The sequence below is a fragment of the Microtus oregoni genome, unplaced genomic scaffold (genome assembly GCF_018167655.1).
Source record: "Microtus oregoni isolate MIOR12 unplaced genomic scaffold, Mior012 000016F_ref0000370, whole genome shotgun sequence".
NCBI lineage: Eukaryota > Metazoa > Chordata > Mammalia > Rodentia > Cricetidae > Microtus > Microtus oregoni.
In genome coordinates, this window is record NW_024543075.1 from 32,225,006 (window position 1) to 32,251,106 (window position 26,101).

Here is a 26,101-nt window from a genome sequence, read left to right on the forward strand (position 1 = left end):
CCACCAGGTCAGCCCACTGCCAGCATAAACCATTCAGACAGGTGGCATCTGTCACGCTCTCATGAGGGTTTTACCTCTGCCTCAAAAGGAAGGCTGTCATTGCGCTTTGTGTTCACGGAATCAACCGACTGTCTGAGGACAGGGAGTTTCTTTGGGTCCCTTCCTCATCTGAATGAGGCCACAGGACCAAGTGTGGGGATGTTTTCTGCATCAGACGAATGTCAACAAGAACAACAGCAACACCAGCGACGTAATTATACCAGATATGGTCCTTCAAAGAGTATCCATTAGGAAAAGCGCCTTTTTATTTTGATTTTACTTGGAAATCCGAGAAGAGTCACGTGTGTTTTAATGCCACAGCAGCATCCGTGTTGGGACACTTTGTGAAAAGAAAATGCCCCAGCGGTGACTTGTGGAGTTCGGGAAGACATACTCCTGTTGGGGACACTCAGACAGCTGAGCTCTCAAGGGAAGGGACAGCTACACAATCCCAAGGCCTCTGAATTTATCTTTGCCTGTCATTGTGGGAGTGGGAGCCAGGCTCTCGCTAGTTCAGTTGTACCTCGCTGGCAGCACACACACACACACACACACCATTGTTAACCTCCTCCGGACACATTAGACCCATCTTCCTCAGAAGGTCCTGGGCTCCACAGGGAAGAGGACCAGCAGGCTCCTTCCACAGGCCGGAGGGCTCATTACAGCTGATAACTTTCAATAGAAATGCCCGGAACAATTACACCTAGCACCCCACAGCACTACCAGCTACAGCACACAATGTCACCCTTCTCTCGCCTGCTACAGGCAGAGGGACTGGCCAGGCAGGAGCAACTCAAGTTCTCAGCTCACCTTCTTGTGCCTTTACCATGGCTCCCTGCTATGGTGAACCTATTTGTTTACCCACAGTGGCCTATGAGATTGCTGCTTTCTCCCCACCCCACCCCCACCTTTGCAGGCCATTGGCCGCAAACCCTGGTGTTTGCACTTGAAGTGAACAGACACTTGCAGTTTACTCGAACAAGAACCTTATCTCCAACTGAAGCTACTGAAGTTGGATCTGGGTAAAATTCATGAAGGTCATGGCTGACTCTAATCATAGAGCTGGGCTAAACACTGTGCAAAGATCTTTACTGTCAAGTTATAGTTGACACTAGAATGTTCGCTAAAACAGCAAAGTGGGCTGCGCCTCATCCTGCAACTTCCTGTTTCCCTGTGATTGAGTCAGTGGATAGGTGTCATGAACTAGAAGCCAGCACGGTTGTCTTTGCAGAAACACAAACAGCCAGATTACTTTTTTTTTTTTACCCTGGATAATGAGTGCCAGGATTCTAATTCAAAATGGCTATTTTTGGGGTGGAGCTGAGGGGGCTGAGGGTGGGCTTTTAACACCTTGTATCTAGTAGGGAGAAACACAGCATTAGATTTCTGTGCGGTTCGGCCTGTGACAGAAAGAAAAGGCAAATGATTTAGCAGATGGGTAATCCCCAAACCTGAAGAAATGTAAACAGCCAGGGTTTTGGTGCCTATGGGTTTTTATCAAAGATGTTAAGCAAGGCAGAGACCAACACTAGTGTGCCCTCTTTGGCTAGTTTTAACACGCTTCCAGTCACAATTAACATTCAAGGAATTTCCTTCTCACCCAAGTGTTTTCTTTCACCAGCACTTCAGGCCACAGACCATAGTTCTAGCTGTCGTCAGTCCTTCCCAGACCGAGGAGTGCTTAAACCGTCCACAATGGTTTTCTCTTTTCTTGTTTTGAAAATGGGGGGACCTTGTCGATTTAAAATTAGGGAAGGGTTCTCACCTCTTTTTTCCCTCCGAAGCGTAAGAAGTTAAGGGCTTCCTTGCCCAGGGCCCTCCTACACACTCCTCCTGAGTCAGAGGAGCATGCTGCCTGGCAGGTGTCCTCCCCACTCTTCAGACCCATCCGCGGGAACTCTGAGCTCACCCCCTCAGCCTCACTTCATGTGCCTGAGCAGGCCAGGCCTGTGCATCCTGCAAGCGTCTCCCTACTACTCCTACACAAGGGATTCGCACACAGGGGGTACCGAGTCCGAGTCTTGGCTGTGCATGGAACTCAGCCCAGTATCCGAGTCCTCATCGTTGCCGGGACAGCTCTTAGCCATTCCCCGGGCCTGGTCTACCCACATTTCTGCACAGGTCTGAGGCTGGGGTTCCCGCGAAGGTCCGCCAGAACCCAGAGCCCCATCATTCACCACAGTCTGCTCCAAAGTGCGCAAAGTCTGAAGAAGGCCCTGCAGCTCGCGCTCCTTAATGTCCCTCTGCTGCTGGCTGTAATCCAAGTCAGCCTTGACCGCCTCCAGGTCCGTGCTGAGCCTCAGCCCGATGTAAAGGCTAGTGCTGAGCTGCGTCCTGACCCGCTCCTGCTCCAGCGACAGCTCGCCATCCGGACCGCCGTCGGGCTCCGGGGGCTCCTCTCGAGCCGCCAGTTCCTCATTGCGCCGCCTCATCCACCGCTGGTTCAGCTCCTCCTGGATCTCGGTGGACAGGCGCTCCAGCAACTCCTCCTGTTGGGCGCGCTCCTCTTGCAGCCGCACCAGGTCGTCGCAGCGCCGGGCCAGCTCCTCCAGCGCGGCCGCCTGAGCCTTGCTGTCCAAGGATGCCACTGCCTCCGTCCCCTTCTCCGCCAGCGTCGCCTCCTCGGGTTCCTCTCCAGGAGCCGGCCCGTCGAGATCGATGCCAGCCCCTACCAGGTAAGTATCCTGAACGTAGTTGACTCCGTGCCGCCGCATGCGGTCCAGGTGCACCTTGGCCTCGTAGCGGTCGATCTCACGGTCCAGCTCCCGGAGCCGCTGCACCTGTTGGCGGATAGTGTGATCCTGCGACAACACCAGATGCACCAGCGTCTCCATGCGCTCCACCGACGCGCTCTCCTGGGTCCTAGGCGGCGACGAACAGGACGAGGCGGTGGACGAAGACGTGGACGAACAAGGCGACGGCGGCTGCTGCTGGCGCCTCCGGTTGAGCTTGGCCAGTTTGCGGAAGGCCTTGCGCACCACCCGCCGCTGCTTCTCCTGGGTCATGGCCAAGCTGGGCCGCGCCGGGGCTCCCCGGGCCAGGCAGGAGCGCTCGCGGCTGAGTACTACCCGCGCCTCAGCACTGCGTGGCCCGGCGTTGGGCAGCGAAGCCTCGCTGCGCACCAGCACGAAGCGCACATTCTCCTGCTCGTCGCCCCAGGCGGTCCAGAGGCGCAAGATTCGCGTTTTGTTGGGCAGGATGCGCTCAAAGCCGCGCCACTTCTCCACGATGCAATAGCAGTGCGGGGGCCCACATAGCATGCCCTGGGGCATCACCTCGTCGTCATCCTCGTCGTTTTCGTCCGGGGGCTCGGGCTGCTCCAACGGATTGGAGGGGTCCTCCGCCTTCCCCCGGCGCTGGCCTCGCAGCTGCCTGCGTCGCCGCCGGCAGCCGTCCTCCAAAAGCACGCGTACCACGTCTGAGCAGGTGGTGCGGCGGGAGAGACCAGACACCAGCTTTTCCTCTTGGCAGATCCACACCGATATCTTCTTCTCCGAAGGATCCATGGTGCGACTGGGACGCACACAAAGGACAGGGTCCGGCTAGGCGCTTACTGGGGCGGCAGGGCCAGCGCGGGTAACCTGGCAGTTCCCAATTGAAGGAGAATCCGCGACCCGGTCTCCGGCGTCACTAGCCTTTCTCTCCCGCTGCGCACTGAAATCAGGCGGCGGCTTCGGCAGCAGCGGCTGCTTTCGGCTGGGACGGCGGCGGGCTCTCCCGAAGTAGCGAGCCGTGGCTTGGGTTCCAGCGACTCTGGCTCTGCTCGCAGTGCCAGAGGCCTCCGGGTTTTGCTCCTCCCCACCTGGCTCCACCTCTTCCCGCCCCCAGCGCCCAGAACTGTGGCTGAGAGCACCGCAGGCGCGGCACCCAGACTCGCCCCTCCCAGCCCCGCCGCCGGATCTGCCCCTGGCTCCGGTTGCTGGCGTCGGGAGTCCAATTCTGAGTTTCCTCCACCCCGAGCAAAGAAGGACTCCGGTACCTCCTTGACACAAGGCCTGGAGCCCGCGTCTCACCTGGCATCAGCTCTGTGCCCCTCTCGGATCGGCCTTGCCTCTCGTCGAAAGCTGGCTAGAAACATCTTAACCCGACTTCCTTCTTTTTCAGTGCTCCCAGAGGCCCGTGATCTTGCCTCTTCAGGGCAGCGCCCTCTGCATACCGCACTTTGCACAGGCGGGGAAACTGAGGCACCCAACAGTTTCTAGCGGAGACGTTGTGGCTCAAGTTTGTCAGCGCTGTCACTAAGTCTTCCAGTCCTCCTCGACTACAGTGAGGTCCGTGAGCAGATATGCAGTGGTCTGACGGCGGTGCTCACATTCTGCATAGGTCAGAACTGTAGACCCTCACCTCCATTTCCCATAACCTTCTCGACAAAAAACTTACAGAGGGAGTCTGGGGCCAGGGTTAATCACCAGTCTTGCTTTCAAAGGGGGAAGTGTAGCAGTTCTGATGACTGGGATTCTGCTGTTTTCTGCATCTAGATGCGCTCCGGAAATGCTAAGAATCAAGTGTCAGAAAACAAATCCAAAGCCACAATGCGGAGCTTCTTAAACCCTCTCAGTGCAAGGCTTGTTCTGGTCCTGGGAAGCACAGGTCTGACAGCTCCTTCCCCTGCCGCAAGACCCTGGGTTTCTCACTAGTTCTTGTAAAGTACTTTTGTTGATGAAATGATTCCCTCTTGGAACATTTGCTAAGTTCCCACTGTTCTCTATGGCGAATGCAAGGGATGTAATGATGAGTAAATCTCCTGGCCTACAAGGAGCTCACCGTAGCTCATTTCCACCACCAGGTCGTCTGGGTTCTGAACAGGGAAGTCTCTGTGTATTGGGGGAGCATTCCTGGATTCTGCACAGCAGCACAGACCCCATCTGGAAGAGTCCACAAAGGCTTCCCATCAGAGGTACCATCTGGGGCAGGACAAAAAAGAACCATTGGAACTTTCCAAAGGACCAAGAGATGGCACAGGGCAGGCAGAAGGATTCAATGTGCAAACTAAAGAATCAAGGCAGTGTGACAGTCACCAGGCTATAAGGGGTTAAGTGACAGAAGAATCTGACAAGGATGAACTAACAGAAACCAGATCAGGAAGGGTCTGCAATGCCATGTGCATGCTTTTGAGTTTATCAGAAGCATGGTGCAGGTGCTGGGGTTACACGGGGTGCTTTTACTGCCTGTGACCTTAGGGGAAATATGTAATAGCTCTGCATCTCATCTGTAAAGCGGTGATAATTTAAAAAGTAACTGCTATGAGGATTAAATAGCAGAACCTGGTATGTCTAAAGCAGAAGTTTTTTATTAAAGGGTTAGAAACCTGGGAGGTATATGGATTTTGTTTTTGTTTGTTGTTGTTTTTTTTTTAATTTGCTATAAAATGGGTTACCATGAAGCTGGTAGCTGAAAGTAACACCCACACCTGATTTCACTTTTCTGAAGGTGATAGGTTGTTCTGGGCTTGACTGCTCAGAGGGTCCTGCTAAAGGCAGGGCGTTTCAGCTGGTTAAAGTTTGGGCTGGAGAGGGAAGTCACTTCAAAGCCATTCAGCTGTGTTTCCAGAAAACTCTGCACTTCCTCTGTGGCACTGGAGCCCCATCTTCATGATGGCCTTTGTCAGAATCTCTCTCAGTCTCTTATAGACTCTTCCCATGTTGCAGTGTCTGCCCCAGTTGAAGCGCCAATGGCAGGGCAGAATCACCCAGTCCTCTTGGCATCTCATCATCCTGGCATCATCCTTCGCTAGCAGCAAGAGAAAATTCTGCTTGTAAAAGACTGGCTTCATCAGGCAGACCCACCTGGAGAAACTCTCTATATTAAGATCGACTGATTAGTCACTGCGCTGGCTAGATTTATGTCAACTTGACACAAGATAAAGTCATCACAGAGGAGACAACATTGGTTGAGAAAAATGCCTCCCTAACTCTGGGCTGTAGGGAAGCGTTCAGGGCATTTTCTTAATTAGTTATTGGTGGGGGAGAACCCAGCTCACTGTGGGTGGTTCCCACCCCTGGATTGCTGGTCCTGGGTTCTATAAGAAAGCAGGCTGAGCAAGCCATGGGAAGTAAACAGCATCCTCCATGGCCTCTGCATCAGCTCCTGCCTCCAGGTTCCTGCCCTCCTTGAGTTCCTGCCCTTACTGTTTTTGATGATGAGCTTAATAGGGAATCATATATGTGAAATAAGCCCTATCCTCCCCAAGTTGCTTTTGTCTTGGTGCCTCATCCCAACAATAGTCACCCTAAGACAGTCACCTGAACTACATCTGCACAACCTCTTCGATTGTATGATGTATCAGTCACCAGAGCAGTGACAGGAGGGGGAGTGGTGGAGCTCATGAGGCCAGTCTGGGATTGTCCCCACCAGGGAGCTTAGTGATAACATGGTCAGATCTTCACTGCTGAACCATCACACTGTGCAGGGACCATAGGGCAGGAAGGGGTGTAGTGACAGGCTAGAAGGCCCTTGAGACTATCCCATTCATAAAAAGAAGAGACGGCAAGCTACATTGCCTCTAGAAAAATGATTATGGTGATGTGTGCATGGTCTTTTAGCAGTGTTTCAGACTAGGGGTTCTAGAGTTCACCCCAACTACATTTGCACTGAGGATAAAGGAATAAAACAAACTCCCCTCCTCCGGTCCTCTCACTCAGCAGAAGCAGATATCAGGAGAAAAGGGCTCCCACCCACCAAGCAGGCCATCGGTCCTGCAGTAGATACCAGCAGAGTACCTGCTAACTCGGCTTCACTCTGACACTGTCTACTCAGAGAGATCACAGGTTGAGAGCTCAGCCCCTCAGACTGCCTCCTACCTTTCCTCAGATGACAGCCACAAGCCCAGGCTTGAACTGGGGTCAGATGGAGAGGTGCAAGGCAAGACGTGGGAGAAGGAGTGAGGGACTTCCATGTCACCCTCCAAAAACCTCCGTGTATTCAGCTCTTCAAAGTTCTCCGACCTGGTCTTCTGGGGGAGCCCTGTGGAAGTGTCATTAGATAGGCTTGATGGATGAAGGCATCAGCCTTTGATGGCCAACTTAATCTTCGGCCTCTCTGCCCTCCCACGATGTTGAGGAATGGGAATGAGGGTTGCATCCCTCTGAGTCTGGCTGGCTCCTCTGGCAGCCATCCCTCCCACCCAGTATTCATTCTATAGGCTTTCCAAAATATCATCTCATGGATGCTTGAAAAGCTCCCAAAAAACAATAGCTTGTCTGCCGTTTTCATCACTCTGAAGCTGCTTTCAAGAATCAAGGACAAAAGAACAAATGTTTGACCTTTCTCCCCCCCCCCAAAAATGCCATTCTTACTCGAAGTCATTTAGGAAATTACAAAAACTACAATGGCTCCAAGCTAGGAGCTCGTAAGCAAAAGAAATATGTGCAGTCACGAACTACCAAGTTCAGACCACATATAGGATGGTGGTCCTTAAGAACAGAATGGAAGCGCCCGAAGGGTCTGTTGCCTAGGGACGCTGTAGCCATCCTCACGTCCCCAAGCCGTCTGTGGGTCATGTAAACAATTCTGCCATGCCAGCCGCCAGTGCTATGAAAGCAAAACACAGACAGTTTTACTACTCAAGAATGGAAATAAACGACTGTGTTTGTTTTGCATTTATGGTTTGTGTTCTTAGTATACTGCACTCTTGGTTGTTATTCTAGAGTGAACTTGCACTTATACAAACACAGTTGGCTACAGAACAGTGCCCTGCCCTGTGCAGGAAGCAGCTCAGACATCTCCTGTTTACTGGATCGCTCCACTGAAAGGCTTTCACTCATGCTTGATTTCATCGTGTGTTGCCTTGTCTCTCATGACCCTAGCAGCGAGAGGGGTGTGTGTGTGTGTGTGTGTGTGTGTGTGTGTGTGTGCTGGCTATACCATCTAGGTTTGTGTGAGCGTGCTCGGTGTGTTTGCACAATGACAGACTCCCTGCTGCTGCATTTCTCAGAACTGTATGTCACGTGGACTAGAGGGAGGACTCGGTAGTCAGGAGTGCTAGCCCAGGACCAGAGTTCGATCCCCAGCATCCACCTGGCAGCTCAAACCCATCTGTTACTCTAATTCTGGGGAATTTAACCTCTTCTTCTGGCCTCTCTGGGCTTCTGTACACGTGGTACAAATAAACTTATGCAGATAAATATTATATATGTATATATATATTCAAATCTTTTTAAACCCTGTACACCATATCACAATCGCCACAGGCTTTCTAAATCACAGCCTTCTCATCTGGGTAAAGAGCAATAGCAGAACCTTTACAGCACTGATGTTACATGGAACAAGACAATGAATGGTATATAAAATGCCTACGAACAGGTTAACCATTTTCAACTTGATTGGGTTTTGAATCACCTGAAAGACACGCCTCTTGGCATATCGGTGAGGGTGCTGTCAATGAGTAACCAAGCAGAAAGACCCCTGAATCTGGACAGCACCATCCCATGGACCAGGGTCCCAGAGCAAAAGGCACTTAACAAACACTAAATAAAACACAGCACAAGGAGGCGCACAAGGGGTACACGCTGTTCTTAACAGAAACCATGGAGATACCCACCCATTAAGGGATGACTCCACAGACAAGACGTTGCCCCTAGCTCTCAAGGTTTGCAGCAGTTAAACTGGTAAAGTAGATTTATTTGTCTAGGCAGTAATGAATTTCCAACATGCATTGACAGTATCAAAAGGATTCACGTGAGAGGATCTTGCTTGTATTATAAAAAACCCACACGGAACACATGCACATACATAAAATCACTCTCTGCGTTTTCCAGGAGTCCAGACACCTGTATGATCGTGCATAGAGGATGGTCTTAACAAACACCCAGCTCAAGCAATGGCTCCTTGCACAGGGACTGTCAGATTTAGCCTCGTGTTGTAATGATTTTATATGGGACTAGTCAACTATTAACTATGCAGTCACAATAAATAACTTTTGCTTGCTTGCTTGCTTGCTTGCTTGCTTGCTTGAAGCAGGGTCTCCCTCGGTAGCCCAGGCTGACCTTGAACTCAGATAGTCCCCTTGTCTCAGCCTCCCAAGTGCTGGTACCACAGGCTTGTGTCTGCCACACCCATCTCTGGGATGTGTCACTGTGAAAAGTGAAGATGCCAGAATTGGAATCGCTACTCACTGCCGGTTCTCCTTTAGCCCCCTCCCGTACCTGCCTATGTCTCCCTTCTGTGGTCCCAGCCACTACACAGCTGGATCTGTTCCCTTCTCCCTGCAGGGCATCTTAGAGCTCCCAACTTTGTGCTAATGCTTGCGAGAATAATCATGCTCCTGGCAAAGGGATGGAAGGCAGCAGGAGACTCGCAGTGTGTGCTTTACACCCGCTTCTCTCTCCAGGGACACTTCCCAAACACAACTCAGTTCTCAGAGAGGTGACAGAGCCCTTTGTTAACTCCCACACTGGCTCTCAAACGTGGCCGGTCACTCGAGCCTGTGGGAGTATGTTCCCTCGCTTACCTCCCTGAGACCTGTGAGAGGTAAAACCTAGCTCTCTTACCTTGAGAAAATTGGGGCCGGAGGGAAGGGGTTGGCTAGTTTCCCAGCTCACACAGCTCTGCGGAAGTTGGCATCTCTCTGGAACTACCCTTCCAATCTGTCAGTTAAGGTTCACAGCAGTCCGGAACACCCCCAAAAAGAAACTTCCGCCTTTAATTAAGTTGAGCCACACAAAAACGTGACTGGATTTTATTGACTGAATTGGTTTCTTGTAATGATTAGCTCCAGAAAAATATGTGGCAAACTGTTTACAGAAACTTATGACTTTGCTCAGGCTTGGTGGAGGAAGGTGAGCACCACCACTCCTGTACACCTTGCGAACCCCTTCTCTGACTAAGCTAAGCCCAGGACTGGAGCATAAATGCTTGGCTGTCATCACAGGGACATATGGCTTCTTAAATCGAGGGGAAACCTGGCATGGTGTTTTTTAAAAATGCGGTTTACTGGGCTCCAGTAAATGGGAATCCCTGTTCTTTGGTGATTATTTTTTATAGTCAAGATTAATTTTAAAATTTATTATCATTATGTGTGTGTGTGCATGCAAGAGGGGGGAATATTGTGTGAGTGTGGGCACACACATGACACAGCACTCACATGGAGATCAAAAGGCAATTTTTGGAAGGCCGTTCTTGCCTTCTACCATGGGTTCCAGGGATCAAACTCAGATAGTCGGGCTTGTGTGTTTCTGCCTCATGAGCCTCCATCTGGCCTCCCCTGAGAATGCTTATGTATACTAAACTTGGACATAGATAAGAGCTGGATTTAAGAACTCCTGATGAGAATGTATTTTGGTCATTTTGGCCCATAGATGACAATGATATGCATCTGTATCCAAGAAGATGGCAGGGGCTTATGACAGGTTAGAAAGAGATGCCTCAGGCAAGATGGAAGGAACTGCTTATCCATTCTCCTCTTGGGCCTAGAGAATGGTTGGTGGGAGTTTGGGCTGTGAGCTGAGAACATAGCAATGCTCAGGTAAGGGCCTCTAAAGCAACAATCACTCCAGGTATGGGAAAGAGGTTCTGCAAGTGAGTAAGCAAGCTTAGTCTTTGTTCCAAGCAAGGGAGCCTGGCGTCTGTTTGGCAGCCGTCTTTCTGGGAATTTACAGTACATACAGAGCAGAACTGTCACCTATTCAATGCTGATGACATCACTTTTTAGGGCCATGTCAAAAGGGGTTTTGTCTGATTAATTTTCATTATCTGTTGGTACCCAGGAATGAGAGGTGATACTGTTAATGAGTGTGTGAACGAGACAGTGTCTTCAATGCCACATCTGAACCCGTCCAAGCTTTGTCGGAGTAGAATAGCCCTGACCCAAAGTGTGCCCTTTCTTCATTGTAGGGAGCTCTACTCTCTCCAAGTGTCCCCAACCCCGAATTATTGTGTATCAGCTGCTTGCCTCTCAGAACACAGTACGAGGCCTGTGCTTGAATTTCTGCCCTTCTGTGTGTGCAGAATGCCAGTTTTCTTTCTGCAGTGAAGTTCATTGAGTCGAAAGAAGTTTCAATATCATATTGATGAGCTCGGAAGAGTGGCTGTTTTAGAAGCTGGTGCTAACTGCAAGGACTCGCAAGTCCATTTAAGGAACATTACTTCGCAGAAATTAAATTGGACTGAGGGGAACTTTGGATGAAGATTACCCTCAAATGCTGAAAGCATCATCCCGAGGTGTTCTGATTTTTTCCACTGAACGAAGCTATGGAGATATCTTTCCTTTGTCAGCACATCCATCCGGAGAGAAGAGGAAGGCTGGGAGCCAGATAAGGGAAATAGGTTACATCTGGCACCCTAGTGTCCTTTTCTCTGCTTCCTGAAGAAGCTTCTCTTTGTTCCATTCCTGAACTGCAGCGTTGTTTTCTTGGGCTGGGTTCTGGGTTAACCCTGGGTTAGACTGTGGATCTCTTATACTTGATCCTGTTATTGAGAGACCCACACAAATGCAAGCCTAGAAGACAATTGGACCCCTATTAGCCGAAGTCTCCGTGAATAGCACAAAAGCCACTTGAGCTTACAAAAGTCTTGCAGGGTGGCTTTCTCTTTTGTGCCAGTCAAGTTTCAAGATGAAATCTGCTAGATTATCAGCCTGAGGATACTTGCTGCTTTAGAATCCACCTTTGCAGCATTTCTCAAAACTATGCAAGCTCTGAAATGTACTTCCTCCTCCATAGGATGCAACAACTCTCTCTTGAATAGGTACAAACCCCAAAGGACTGAAAGCAGGACCTCAGAGATGTTTGCACACCACACTCATTATCCGCAATACCAGAAACAGAAACAACTGTGGGGTCCGATTGATCTATAGGTGGATACGTACCATGAGATACACATAATAAATTGTTCATTTATAAAAAATAAAAAAAAATAAAAAATAAATTCATCCTTTAAGAGGGGGAATTATTAAAAGATTTAGAACCTTGAGAACATAATGTTAAACAAAGCAAGGCAATTATTTAAAAGACAGACTATTATATATCTTTTTAGATAAGGTGCCCCCAAATAATCAAATTCATAAAGCCAGAGAATCCAATGGTGTCCCGGGGCAGAGGGAGGAAGCGGGGCGCTCTCTCACATGGCTTCACTTTTGCAATATGAAAACAGTCTTGGACCCTGATAATGGTGATGGATGCACAACATGCATGCGTACTAAATGCCGCTGAATATCATCACATTTAAAATTAGTTACGATGTTGTTGTGGTTTGATTTAGATGTCCGCCATTGTATTGGGCATTTGAATAGTTTATTTCCAATTGGTGGTGCTGTGTGGGGAGGCTTATGAAGTCTGGCCTTGTTGGAGGAAGTGTGTCACTGGAGGTGGGCTTTGAGAGCTCAGAGACTCAGCGCTGTTTCCAGTTCAACACCTCTGTCTCATGCTTATGGTTCAAGATGTGAGCCTCCATCTTCCGCTCTAGTTGTCATGTTTGCTGCATGCTACGGTGATGGTCCATCATGCCTCTGGAAGTGTATGTCAGATAATAACCTGTCCTCTACAAGTTGCCCTGGTGGGAACATTTTACCACCGCCCTAGAAAAGTAACTAACACGGAGGCTAACTGTTAAGTTGTGTATATTTTACTACTTTTGAAAATAATAGCAAAGGGCTGAGAGATAGCTTAGTGATCAGGAATACTTACCGCTCTTGCAGATGACAAGGGTTCAGTTCCTGGCACCCGCAAGCACCTATAACCCCAGTTCTAGGTGTCCTCAGAAGGCACCCGCAATCACACATAACCCCAGTTCTAGGTGGCCTCAGGAAGCATCCGCAAGCACCTATAACCCCAGTTCTAGGTGTCCTCAGGAGGCTCCCGCAATACATGGCACACAGAAAGTCACACAAGCACACACACATACAATAAATCTTTCAAAGAAAATAATATAATATTTTTTTCTTTTTAAAAGTCTTTATTTCATGGGTGTTTTGCCTGAATGCATTCCATACCCTGGGTATGCAGTACACAGAAGCCAGAGGAGAGTGAGGAATGGGGTTACAGACTATTGTGTTATACCCAGCCACGTGGGTGCTGGGAATCGAACCTGGGTCCTCTGCAAGAGCAGCCAGTGCTCTTAACTGCTGAGCCCTCTCTCCAGCCTCAAATAATAATCGTTTTAAAGACTTTATGCTGTATTTGTTATTAAGATATCCTTCAGTTGTTTCAAGGGTGTGTAAAATATCTTTCACATGACTTTCAAAGTAAGTATACCACTTCATTAACTCCCTTCCCCTTTTTTGAGATACCAAACTCCTGGTCACTACTCATTTGGGCAAAGTAGTTGTCTTCCTCCTCCTTACACCTTCCCCACGGCTCTGTGTAATATGTGTTATCCATGCGCGCTATTCGTGTCTTCGTCGCTCTGGTCTTTATTGAAACTTTCGGTAGGTATTTGCACACACTGCTAAGCTTGATAAATGACACTGGGCACCAACAACTGCACTAAGGAGCCCGCACAGCTCTGTGTTGACATCGTGTGTTTTTATTCTTGCTGAGAAGATTGACGGTGCCTTGTTCATAATGCTGTTCGCAGAATCAACAGCACAAAATCTGCTGAAGTGCCTGGAGACTGTGCCAGGAACGCACACCATCCCAGCAGGTATTTGTGGATTAAGCAATAGTAATGTTATATATAATAAAAAATAGAGTCAGATGGATTCAGAGGTTCTTCTTTCCTGTCCCCTGGAGCACTAGGTTTCTAGGCAGGTTTTCTGTCTCGGGAGCGACAGAAACAGAGCTAAGTCTTCATTTGTAAGTCAGCTAGTGAAACTGCATGTGTGTGTGTGCGTGTGTGTGTGTGTGTGTGTGTGTGTGTGTGTGTACGGTCTGCGCTGATTAACCAGGAGGTGGCTTCTGAGAACTTCCTTGGGTGAGGTCATTGTGCGAAGTATAATTGCCCTGACCCCGAGTGGCATGGGTCAGTTACCCTGCATGGCCCCTTGGTGCAATCGACAGACAAAGTAAACACCGGTACATGAAACGGCTTAGCGCTGATTCGGGGTTTCAGACGACACATCTTGTGGGATTCTAGGTTCTTGTTCCTGGCACAAGAAATTGGGCCGTGAAACCTAACTGCAGCAGAAACAGAGACAGTCTGCTAAGAAAAGGTACCCTTCCCAAGGAGGAAGCAATCTGGAGCAAGGAGACTGTTTAGTAGTTCCGACAACCCCACTGCACACGTGGGCTTTTTGCACACTGTGTTATACGGAGCTCAGCTTGAACCTTCCTGGGCCATGAGTCTCATTAGCATTTTTATCTCCACCCAGGGTGAGCATTGTGCCATCATAGCCGTCCACAACTCCCCTGCAGTCAGGAACTGTGCTAAGAGCAGTCACTGGGTGCTTTCCTGCCCTTTCTCTTCTTGTTCTCCCAGCTGTGCCCTGGGAAGTGGGCAGAAGCTCCCTGTCCAGCAATAAAGAAGTTAGGTGAGTTGCAAGGTCGGCTTTCAAATCTTTGTACAAGAGTGGCTGCAATAGCTCGATGGCAGAACAGTTTAGCCTCCTGGATCTAGTACTGAGAAACCCGAGGCCTCCTCCGGAGAGACGGAAAGACAGGGGAGCAGTCTTCCAAGCCACATCACACACATATCTGGAGGTTTTCTAGGAAATAAAGATGTACCAAGGAATCTAGCTATAAAGTTCACCAACTGTAATCAGCAAGAGGTACTTGCATTTCTAGTTTAAATGTGGGAAAACTGGAAGCCATAATTGTCTACCTGGAGGTAATAAATCAGAATGGCTGGCAGCTCAGGCCCAGAATGAACCAGTACCCTCTGTCTGGAGGCCACTGTGACGTCCCAGCATCCTTCTCCAGACCGGCGCCGACACTTAAGCCCACCAATGCACAGTGTGCAGTGACTTGTTTAGAGAACCCACTCACACATCACTACCAAGGCGGGCCCCGAGTGCCAAGAGCGGCATCTGAATGAGCAATGTGAAGTGGCCATTTCATTCCCTGAAGAGACTGAGAAGTCAAGCTATTTGAGTGACAGGTATGCAAAGTGGTGCTTTGAAGACATGCCCTGTGACAGGTCACACTGTAGGTGATGCATCTGCAAGGATGGGGACCCTTACAGGCATTGTGAAGGAGGAGACTGGTCGTGGAAGGCGGTCCGCTCAGAAGCGAGCCTCATGGTTTGGGTTTGATTCCTGGAACTCAGAAAGGTGAAAGGGAGGAACTGATTCCACGGATTTGTCCTGTGACCTCCACATGCACACTTCGGAATATCATGCCCATGTGTATGTGCACACACATGATGAGAATAAACAAAATAAGGTTTTCAAAAGTGAGTGAGGTCAGTGATTTGACTCAGGGGGTAAAGGCACCTGCCACTAGATGATATCCCTGAAGTCCACACGGTGGACGGAGAGAACCGACCCACACGTTGTCCTCTGACCTAGATGAATTTTATCCCCGAAGTCCACACGGTGGACGGAGAGAACCGACCCACACGTTGTCCTCTGACATTCACACCTGTGCTGTGTGGTACATTTGCAGACCTATAAACAAATAAATTAGCTTAATTTCTTCTTGAAATAAATGGATGCTTCAAATAGGCAAAGCTGTATAAATTAGGATAAAGCACGGGTCGGAAATTCTGGGCCCTATTTGCTTCATTTCCTCCTCTGATGACCGTCCACCCCATTCGGTGGCCTGGGGAGTCATCTGTGGTTGGAGAAGGCAACCAGGTTGACCTAGAGTCTAAATGGAGATGTATGTCTTGAGGCTAGAGAAAGCCAGTGTGAAAATGATGAGTTTGCTGAGAGACATGGGACATCTGTCTGAGGGCTGCTGAGGGGGATTGGGAGACCAAGCAGGTAGAATTCACAGCTGTGGTGGATGGTTGCCTTGGTTGATCACAAGAAGAAGGGACCATCTCCATGAATGAGTAACAGTGGATTTGAAGGTAAACTTTGAACTAAACCCACCAGGCTATATCCTGACAGCATCTGCAGTATTTCAGGGCCTAGATCTTTCCCCTGAGGTTTAGATTCAATTGATCTAAAATGGAACCCAGAAATTAATATTTTTCAAAAGCTTTGCAAGTGACTCTGGTGTTCCAAGGTTGAGAATCAGTCACAGCTCAGAGCAAGAACATCTTCAGAACATCACAGTTGGCCTATGACGTTTTAAAGGAACTAGAAAGAGGCACTTAGGGCTTATTGAACCACACTCTTGGTTTCTCACCAGCCCCTGTTCTCAGGACCAACAAATTGCCCAGGAGAGTGTCCCTGCAGGGGCCACTGAGAAGTGCATTCACGACACCCGACAAGGCAAAAGTCAAAGAACATTTTAGAATCTAGGTGCCTGACGCAAGAGGAGAGCCACACTGGAAGACTGCATCAGATACAGAGAACCAGGCAGGAATAAGAACCCCATCTGCCACCTGTAACTGGAAATATCCCACTCTACAACCCTGGGAAAGTCCTCATCTTTTCATTCTCCCTCAAACCCCCACTTTAATCTCAGTTTCCTTCCATTGCTGTGGCCCAGAGCCAACCTCTATTCTTTTTTTTTTTTTTTTTTTTTTTTTTTTTTTTTTTTTTGTCCTTTCTCTCTGAGGAGAATTCTTGTCTAGGAGTCAAAACTCTGGGATCTGCTCTCAGCTCTGCCGTTTCACTACTACCTTTGTTCCACCCAGTTCTCCCTTTCCTCACCCAGAGCAGAGTGGAAAGAGCTTTTCCTGCCTCCCTAGGTCTATGTGAGGCTCAACTACAATCAACTTTTAAAAAGGAGTGAGAAACGTTCACACACTCAACTCAGAAATATCCGAAAGACAGCACACAGGCCTCAAGAGGGAGCCCAGCAGACCAGGAGCTGCTCTCACTGCCTCCAGGGTGACACACTGACCTCGCAACCCTCCTGGACCCCTCTTCCGGGTCTCCAAACCCCAGGGTAACCTGGTTCCTGGATGGGACCCAGGATTTCCATAGCACGTTGGCGCTGAGCCAACCTCATGACCATGCCCAGTGTGTGTTTTTTTCCACCAGCCAACTCTCCGTCTCACACCCTTGCCTGCCTCTGTCTCGTTTGAGTTAGCTATTTCCTCAAAGAATATTCAACGTTTTTGCTAATGATCCAGAGTCATACTCAGAAAGATAACTCAATGGCTCTAAGAGAGAAAACATCATTCATCATAAAGACCAGTATCAGGGGCTGGAGAGAAGATTCGGCAGTTAAGAGCAGCTTGCTCTCCTTCCAGAGGACTTGAGTTTGGTTCTCAGCACCCACATCATACAGCTTACAATCTCCTGAACCCCCAGCTTCAGGGGGATCTACTGCTTCTGGCCTCCTTGGGCACCTGCAGTCATGTGCACAGATCCCTACAGAGGCACAGAGGTACCACACAGACACATAGTTAATAAAAATAAATCTGTTAAGGTGTTAATGTGGATTGCATTAAGGATGTTAACACTTTTTAAAAATCCAAGTGTTAGGTGAGTTTGTGGAGTGTCATCTAGTTCTGTCTTGGCTGCTTTCTTTGTCTGTCCCCTGATCTATGGCCCTCTCTTTTGGATACTGTATTCTGAGGGCTGGGGAGATGACCTGGACTCCCTACCCAGTAGGATGAGCCCAGTGTCAGTGCACTTCCACCTGTCTTTGTGAATTCTTCCTAGTGCACATGGAAGTTCCAACGTCCCCAGACACCCTCTGGAGACTAGACAGAGTTCCCATGCCCTGACCGTCTAACAGAAATCTACAATCACACCCTGAGCAATCGAAGCCAAGCACTCAGCAGGCAGAGCCACCCCCTTTTCTGTTCTTTTGAAAAAGTATTTACATAACTTGATTGCTGTTTATGATAACAAAAAAATTGTTTGTAGAACCCATCCAGCAATGTAGGAACTGAAATCCACCGCTCAGGAAGATGGCATCGTAGATGAAATATATCTGATGCTTGGTGTATGGCATAAGAAAAGTCCCTGTTAGCCATCTGGTTCTTGCTGGAGTCATCTGTGTTCGTTTCTCAGAAAGCAAAGAATCCACCTGCCATTTCAATAAATGTTAAATTGAAATAAAATAGCTTTCATGGACTAGATATCCAAGAGTAGTTCTGATGAACGACTCCCAGGATCAAGTATGGCCGCCTTTAGTCCAGTGAGATGATGTCAGGGATGTTACGACCCCTGTGTCGCTCCTGCTGCTGGATGAGCTATCGCGAGTACTGCTTTCATGAGGGCTGGTGGAGGTGACAGACGTGCTGCTTGCTGTTAAGGGTGAGGTGAGACTATCCAAAAACAGCACTGTGGATCGAGGAATAAGGGGTAGAAAATCCAAACCTGGCCAATCTGATGACATGCTTGGCACTGGCGTGTGGTGGGATGGCACTGAGTAGCCTGTTAATGAAGGCGGAATGGCAGCAGGATCAGTCGAAGCCACACTGGGTGTCCTTACAGAAGACGGCTAATGCCCGAAAACCCCTTCGGTTGACTGCTTGTGTTGCTGACATAAAGATGCATTTCCTTTTGGCAGGAGGGTCTTCCTCTTCATCAGAAGAGCTCTCTATTGTTAGATCAATAACATCTATCTTCTTCTTGCTTGCATCACTGGATACAGCCATTGGACGAGGTATCCTAGAGACACTTGAACTTTCCATTTTGGTACAGGGCTGGCTGGTTACTTTCATAGCTTCTTTCTTGGGTCTCATTGGACTCCAAGAACCATCTTCTTGGAACTTGATCTCATCTGCATCAGAACGGTCACTGAGAATTTCCACGAAAAGCCCATCTAAGATCAGACTTTCACAAGCAGGCTTTTTGTCACAAACAGGACAAAGCAGGTAGGCTTCTTCTCATTCATTTGAAGATAAAGGGCAGCATCAAACAAAACACTGCAAATGTGTACAAGTCCCTGCACAGCGTGGGGTTGTCAGCCTCACTTTTCCTAAAGGACACATCAAGGACGCTAGAAGACGAGTTGTAGCAATTTCACTATCAGGATCTGCAGTTAGTTTCTCTTTAATGAACGCTCTGGAATGATCAGGATTTCTAATCCCTTTCATTTTTAATCTCTGTAATAACATGGTTGATGTAGCTGTCATACAAGATATACAGATGTGGGGTAATTCTTCCCAATTTCAGATGCCCCCCTTTTCTGTTCTTAGTCTAATGGCCCGAGGAAACCAGAGCGGCTTGATGTCATGAAACCTCTGCATCCCTCAGTGCAAGTTTTCTTCCCTTGGTCTCCAAGACTCCAGACATCAGCACAAAGCCTGAGCTGTTAGATGCAGGAGGAACTGTTCCCACTCCCTTTCTCTATGCACAGCCCAAGGACTTCATTTCCTGGGAACACCAATACACACTGGTAGCTGTCTTCTGCATCCCACTAGACAGGGCCCAGCATCTTCAGCACTGTCTCCTGACCACTGTCCTGACTAGCTCTGCACTCAGCTGCTCCTCTCACTGTGGTGTCTGAACTCCTCCTTCTTGTAAGATTCCAAGCTGGGCCTTGGAAGTAGTGTGTCAGAGGCAGGTAGATTGCTAGCTAGGGACCAGCCTGGGATACATGAGATCAAGCAATCTTTGTGCACTGTAAATATATATTACCCTCCTTGGTTAATAAAGAGCTGACTGGCTTATAGCCAGACAGGAAGAGATTGGGCAGGAAAGCCAGAATAGGAGGATGCTGGGAAGAAGAAGGGCAGAATCTTGGGAGTCACCAACCAGATGAAGAAGAAGCAGGATGCATACAAAATGAGGTAACAAGCCGTGAGTCACACGGCAGTAAGTAAAGGAATAGAAATGGATTAATTTAAAACTTAAGAGTTTGTTAGTAACAAGCCTAAGCTATTAGCCAAGCATTTATAATTAATAATAAGTCTCTGTGTTGTTATTTGGGAACTGGCTGGCAGGACAGAATTGTCCGCCTATAAGATCCTTTTGAAAAAGAAGAGAAGGAAGGAAAAGAGAGAAGGAAGGACAAAGGTCTGATGAGCCTAGGTAAAATAGCAGGCTATGAAGAGTATCCTTTGATGAGGATTAACATTTAGAAAGCCTTGCTGAGCAATAAAATACTCTGCAAGTTCATGCACTCAGACTATAGTTTAGGATATGCCACAATTAGCATCAGTGGGAAGGAATCAGCACCTGTAGGCCTGCAGGGACTGGGGTAAGAAATAACATCTCTGGGCCAATGAGAGCCAATGTCTCAGAGCAACCACCCTGGCAGGAGCTGTGGCCCAGGACAGGGATGTAACTGCCAGAGGTGCAGGCAAGAGGAGAGGAATCTGTAAGCAAATCCTCTAGCCTTCTTCTGTGGCCACCCTTTGGCCTCTAGCCAGTGCCTCTATAGCTTCAATGGAAACCAGATGGCACAGAGCCTTGGGATGCTTCCAGGGACTTGCCCCCAGATCCCTGGGTGGGAAAAGAAAGGCTGATGGGAGGCTTGAGGTGGGCAGGGACCATACGAAGAAAGACTAACCCAGGCAAAAGGAACCCAAAGAGTCATCTTGAAGTCCAATGCAGAAAACAGAAGGGTTTAGGGACCTGAACCCTGTGCTTATTTCTTTCTGTGGAAGGTCCATTAGAATAGACACGAATGTCTATAAAAACAAAGACCCAAAGGGTCTCCTGGCCCCACTCCCTGGGACAGACACCTCTCGAGTGGCATCAATGATTCTCAGGCTCCTGAAAACTACTGGCAGTGAGTGGCCTACCAGTCTCCTAAATGCTCATCGTGTGTGAGAAATAAATTTTGTAAATAATTAACTCTTTAGATTAGCAACTTGTCAAGATGGAAAGAGCTGAAACCCCAGAGTCAGAGAGTTCTGTGCTTCCTGGTGTTCATGCTGTGAAGTCCTTCACACACACACACACACACACACACACACCTGTGTGTGAGAGTGTAGAAGTGTGTCGAACACTTGGAAGTCACTTGGACATCAGGTCAAGAAAGTCACGGTGGTTTCTGCCTTGTTCTCCACTGGCTCATTCTGCAGACTGCCACTGCCATGTGATAAGAAAAGGACCTAATTGGTGAAGACACCAAGCTTCCAGATCAGGCTAGCAAGAATGAAGTTTCTCCCTGAGCCACTTCCTGAGCCATATGAGCTTAGGACTAAGCCCCCTAGGCACACTCAAGCCTTTAGATGCCTGCAATCCCTCCTAACACCAGAGCTCTAGCCTCATGGGGGCACAGCGAACTAGAACACCCATCTAAAACACACCTCAGTTTCTGCCTTAAAGAACATGGGCTGCTGGCTTTAAGCCACTGTGTTTACAATAGTAACACGAGTTCAGGGGTTTTATTTTGTTTTGGAGACAGGGTTTCTCTGTGAAGCCCTGACTGCCCTAAACTGTAAACTAGGATGGCCTCGAACTCAAAGAGATCCATTTGCTTCTGCCTCCCCAATGCTGGGGTTAAAGGCGTGTGTCACCACTGCCCAGCTGAGCTCAGGGCTTTAATGTTTTTTTCAAAGTTCCAAAGTTTCCAACCTGGGTCTTGAAGGACGAAGCTCACCTGGAGAGAAAGAGAAAGGCGCAGCCTGTAGAGCCCTGGAGGACTCCTCGAAATAACAGGAGAGAGAGCTATATAAAGAAGATGCTTAGGAAACAGAAATGGAACTGAAGGAGTACCTTATGGGATATTGTTTCTGTCGTCTAAGATGTTGGGACCCTGTACTATAGACAATGAAGAACCAACCTGTGACCAATAACTACAATGGACCAAAACCATGACCAATTTTTGATTTTTATATATTTTTATTAATTCCTTGAGAATTTCATATATGTATACAATGTATATTTTGATTATATTCGCCCAAAGGAAGATTTTATTGCATAAGATGTAAAAAAAAAAAAACCTGGGCAGGGTGGTACACATCTCTGGTATTAGCACTTGGGGTTTGAAGGCAGGAGGACTGGGAGTTCATGATCATCCATGGCTACATAGTGAGTTCAAAACTAGCCTGGACAACATGAGACTATCTCATTTTTTCCCTTTACTTAAAAGGAACAAAAAATATAAGATCATAGTGGTGGACACCCACCAGAGGCTGCTGTGTTAGTAAGAGATGCTGAGAGAGTGGATCTGGGCACGGATGATAGGACTGAGAAGGAGGGGACAGATAAGAGTCAAACTGGCAGAACACAAAATAAAGCCCAGGTTCAACAAACACAAAGAAGCAGAGAGATGGCTATGGGACAAGGGATTTGCTGACATTTTATTATCAAGACAGAGGACAAGCCCTGGAATTAATACATCAAAAGAATCCATTTCTTGCCTTTTCTGCACAGGGAGAAAATCTAAATTCTCCTCTCTAAGTCTGCAAGTATAAAAGACTTTTGAGGATGCTCTGACCTGGGATCTGTTGAGACCAGGAGGAAGGGAAAGACCACCACTCCAGGGAGCAGGTAAAAACTGCCTTTGGGGTTCCATCAGCAGATGGGGCTCAGGACTGGGAGTGGAAGGCTCTTTCAACTCTCTGGACTCCAGCAGGATACTGGAGAGGAAGCCTCTTATGTCACAGCGTAACTTTACAGAGTCCTCTTTGCTGAAAGACTTTGATGTGGTCTCAGGTTCCTTTGTCTAAACCTCCGGAAGCAGCCTGCTGCCTGAAGAGGTCAATGCAGGCTCGGATTTTATTGGCCTCATCTTGGCCTTGATCATGACCCCAAGCTCTGCTTTTGTTTCTAAAGGTCACGTGTGGAGAGACCTCCTTCACTGAGTCAAAATGGACAAAGAGACAGAAATGTGTCAAAAACTTAGAGGAAGAACATGTGTATGCATGTGTATGACTCTGTGTGTGTGTGTGTGTGCGCCATCAAAATAGCCCACTGGACAAAGGCACTTACTAGCAACCTTATTACCTACGTTTAATCCTCAAGACCTATCTGGTAGAGAGAGAAAACCTGATTCCTGAAAGTTGCCTCTAACTAGCACACACTTTCCCTGTGGGCATACACATATGTGTGCACATGTGTACATACAAATAAAAGTAAGAAAACATTTACACACACATAACATAAGTAAGAAAATGATTTTGCTTGTTTGTTTGTTTCTATTGGTTTTTGTTTTTCCAGACAGGGTTTCTCTGTAGCTTTGAAGCCTGTCCTGGAACTCGCTCTGTAGACCAGGCTGGCCTCCAACTCACAGAAATCTCCCTGCCTCTGCCTCCAAAGTGCTGGAATTGAAGGTGTGTGTCACCACTGCCTGGCTAAGAAAATGTTTTTTAAAGGGCTGGAGAGGTAACTCAGTGGTTAAGAGTATATACTGCTCCTGAAGAGGACCTGAATTTGATTCCAAAAGACCCATGTCAGGTGACTCACAACCACCTGTAACTCCAACTCCAGAGGCTCTAACAAATTCTTCTGGCCTCTGAGGGCACCTGCATGTAGTTGTATTTCATATGTATTTTAATAAATAATGCTTGCTTAAAGATCAGAGAGTAAAACAGCCCCACCGGTCAGCCTTACAATCCCAGTAGCCACACTGGTTTGTCAAAGAAACTGGATGGTGCATGCCTTTAATCCCAGTGGTGCATACCTTTAATCCCAGTGGTGCATACCTTTAATCCCAGCTCTAGAGAAGATTATAAAATGGGATGAAACATCTCTCAGACACAATCTTATTCTGAGATTCCAGGAGGCAAGATCACCATTTCGAACTGAGGTCAAGGTAAGAGACAGTGGCTGGCTGTTTTGCTTTTCAGATCTTCAGGTTGAACCCCAATTTCTCTCTGTGTATTTTTATTAATCATGTTTCATTTGGCACCCAACTTGGGGCACGAATTTATGAAAAGGCCATTTGTCTGATGCTTTTTTTAGCCACTGGAACAGGTCAGAACTGAACCCAAAACTAGCCACCTGGGTACTGTGGCATAATGCTCTTGTACCCTATAAGATTTGTCACTCATATTGGTTTAATAAACACTGATTGGACAGTAGCCAGGCAGGAAATATAGGTGAGGCAACCAGACTAGGAGGATCTAGGAAGAGAAAGCCTCAGTCTTCAGTTGCCACCCAGACACAGAGAAAACAAGATGAAAATGTTACACTGAAAAAAAAAATCAAGCCACATGGCTAAACATAGATAAAAATTATGGGTTGATTTAAGTTGTAAGAGCTAGCTAATAATAAGCCTGAGCTAATGGGCCAAACTGTTTATAATTTTAATAAAAGTCTCTGTGTGTTTCTTTGGGACTTAACAGCTATGGAACTGGGTGGGATAGAAACTCTGTTTATAACGGATTGATAGAAACAGGCTGATTTGGAATGTAAGAGCCAGCTGGAAATGTGCCTCAGCCATTGGCCAAGTAGTGTGATCAATGTGGTTTCTGTGAGATTATTTGGGTCTGGGTGGCCGGGAAACAAAAGCAATCTCCATTTACACCTGCACTCACACTCACACTCACACACACACACACACACACACACACACACACACACACAAATTTAAAAAATAATAGAAATATGTTTTGATGCTCATGGGCTCACAGGGGCTTTGACTGAAAAAGCATGGATCCCTCATTGGGTAATTGGAACAGAATGAAAGTCTGGTGTCTGCAGACATTCGATGTCAATCCACTTAACTTTGACAGATGACACACAGATAAGTCATTGTCCTAAACTTGCCATCACCTTAGATTCTAGGAACAGCAAAAACTTCACAAGACCAACCCTCCGCCCCAGAAGACAATTATTCATGATGGCGAGGCTGTATTCCGGAGCAGAAGTGATGACCTCTTGGGAAGTCCATTGTCCTCTCAATCAGTGATTTCTTTGGATCACTTTACAGAACCAGGTACACTGGGGAGGAAATGGAGAAAAGAAAGGGCTGGGATACAGGGAGTAGGCAAAAATCAAACTCAAAGGGTCTCAAGGCCACACACCCTAATATAGAATCTAAGTTAGTCAGTTCAATTGGAATTTGCAATCATTGTGATAGAGGGCCATTGTCATTTCCATAGACTTAATCCAGCCAGGTTACTGGACTGAGTTCCTGGGGTTAGAGAAAGTCCATTGGGCACTTTGCTAATGTTCCTAGGGAAAAGAAAGGTCAGGACTGGCTATATTCTGGAAAACACAACCCAATGTCAGTGCTGGACAAACCTGAGTTCTGTTCTGTTTCTTATCTCATGAGTACCATACCAGGAAGGGAAGACAAAAATGAAAGATAGAAGGAAAAGTGTAGTGTAATGTAGTCCACCCCTTGGTGGACTAAAGATTGCACTCATCAGTGTGACAGTGTCTAGCACACATGGATCACCTGACTTCAACGATAAGTGTGCAGGGTTAGAAAGATGATTATCTATAAAGTGCTTGCCACACAAGCACAAAAAACCAGGGGTGTGTGCTTGTAATCCCAATGCTGGGGCTGTGGAGACATGAAGATCCCTGGGTCTTGCTAGCCAGATAGTCTGGCCAAACAGGAGAGTTCTGGGTTCAATGAGAGACCTTTCTTTGAGAAACAAAGTGGAGAGCAATAGAGGAAGACATCAAACATCACCTCTGTCCTCCACAGGCATACACAGTATGCACACATGCATACCTGTAGACAACCACATACACATGTAACACACATGCATGCCCACACACATATGCACACTTAGGTGATAAGTGAGAAGCTTTAACTGAACTAGAGAGGAGAAGTAGAAATCGTATTCCTTCCAAACTTCCAGATCTGTCATAGCAGCTAATCATAATTTGTGATGGTTTTGAAGCTTCCTGTTCACTGTTCCAGTAGACTGGGTACTCTCTGTGTGAGCCAGGCCAGCAATCAATGTGTTGGCACATGGCGCAAAGCTCAGCATAGAGAAAATGACCGAATAAGAGCTAACACTGCCTTGGACCAGGGTGGGGGCCAGGGTGCAAGTGAGACGGTCAAGTCCTCGGTATGTTTGGAGGGCAAAGTCAGGAGGATTCCTTATTGAGTTGAGGATACAAGATGGGAGAGTAGGTAACTCAAGGGTCCTGGCGTAAGAGCCTAGAAGGTAAACTTCATCAGAGATGGAGGAAACTGGAGGCAGACAAGAGGTTCCCCTTTGTACTGGAGCATTCTGGCCATCCAAGTCAAGAGGCTGAGTAACAACTGAAATTTGAGAACAAGGTTTATTTATAGTAAAGATAAAGAATTGGAGCAGAGTTGTG

At 47.7% G+C, this 26,101-nt stretch overlaps 1 protein-coding gene and 1 pseudogene across 1 annotated transcript; both read right to left on the reverse strand.

Annotated features, from left to right (window-relative positions):
- Positions 1-1,325: 1,325 nt before the first annotated feature.
- Positions 1,326-3,802, reverse strand: Rassf10 (Ras association domain family member 10). The gene has a single exon (XM_041666863.1). The coding sequence runs from the start codon at positions 3,543-3,545 to the stop codon at positions 2,019-2,021; it is 1,527 nt and encodes a 508-aa protein (XP_041522797.1). The 5' UTR covers positions 3,546-3,802; the 3' UTR covers positions 1,326-2,018.
- Positions 3,803-18,105: 14,303 nt separating this feature from the next.
- LOC121457350 overlaps positions 18,106-26,101 on the reverse strand; it is a 30,147-nt pseudogene continuing 22,151 nt past the window's right edge.

Excerpts from the sequence above, each read along its gene's own strand:
- Rassf10 (XM_041666863.1), bottom strand. The coding sequence starts at position 3,545 with ATGGATCCTTCGGAGAAGAAGATATCGGTGTGGATCTGCCAAGAGGAA.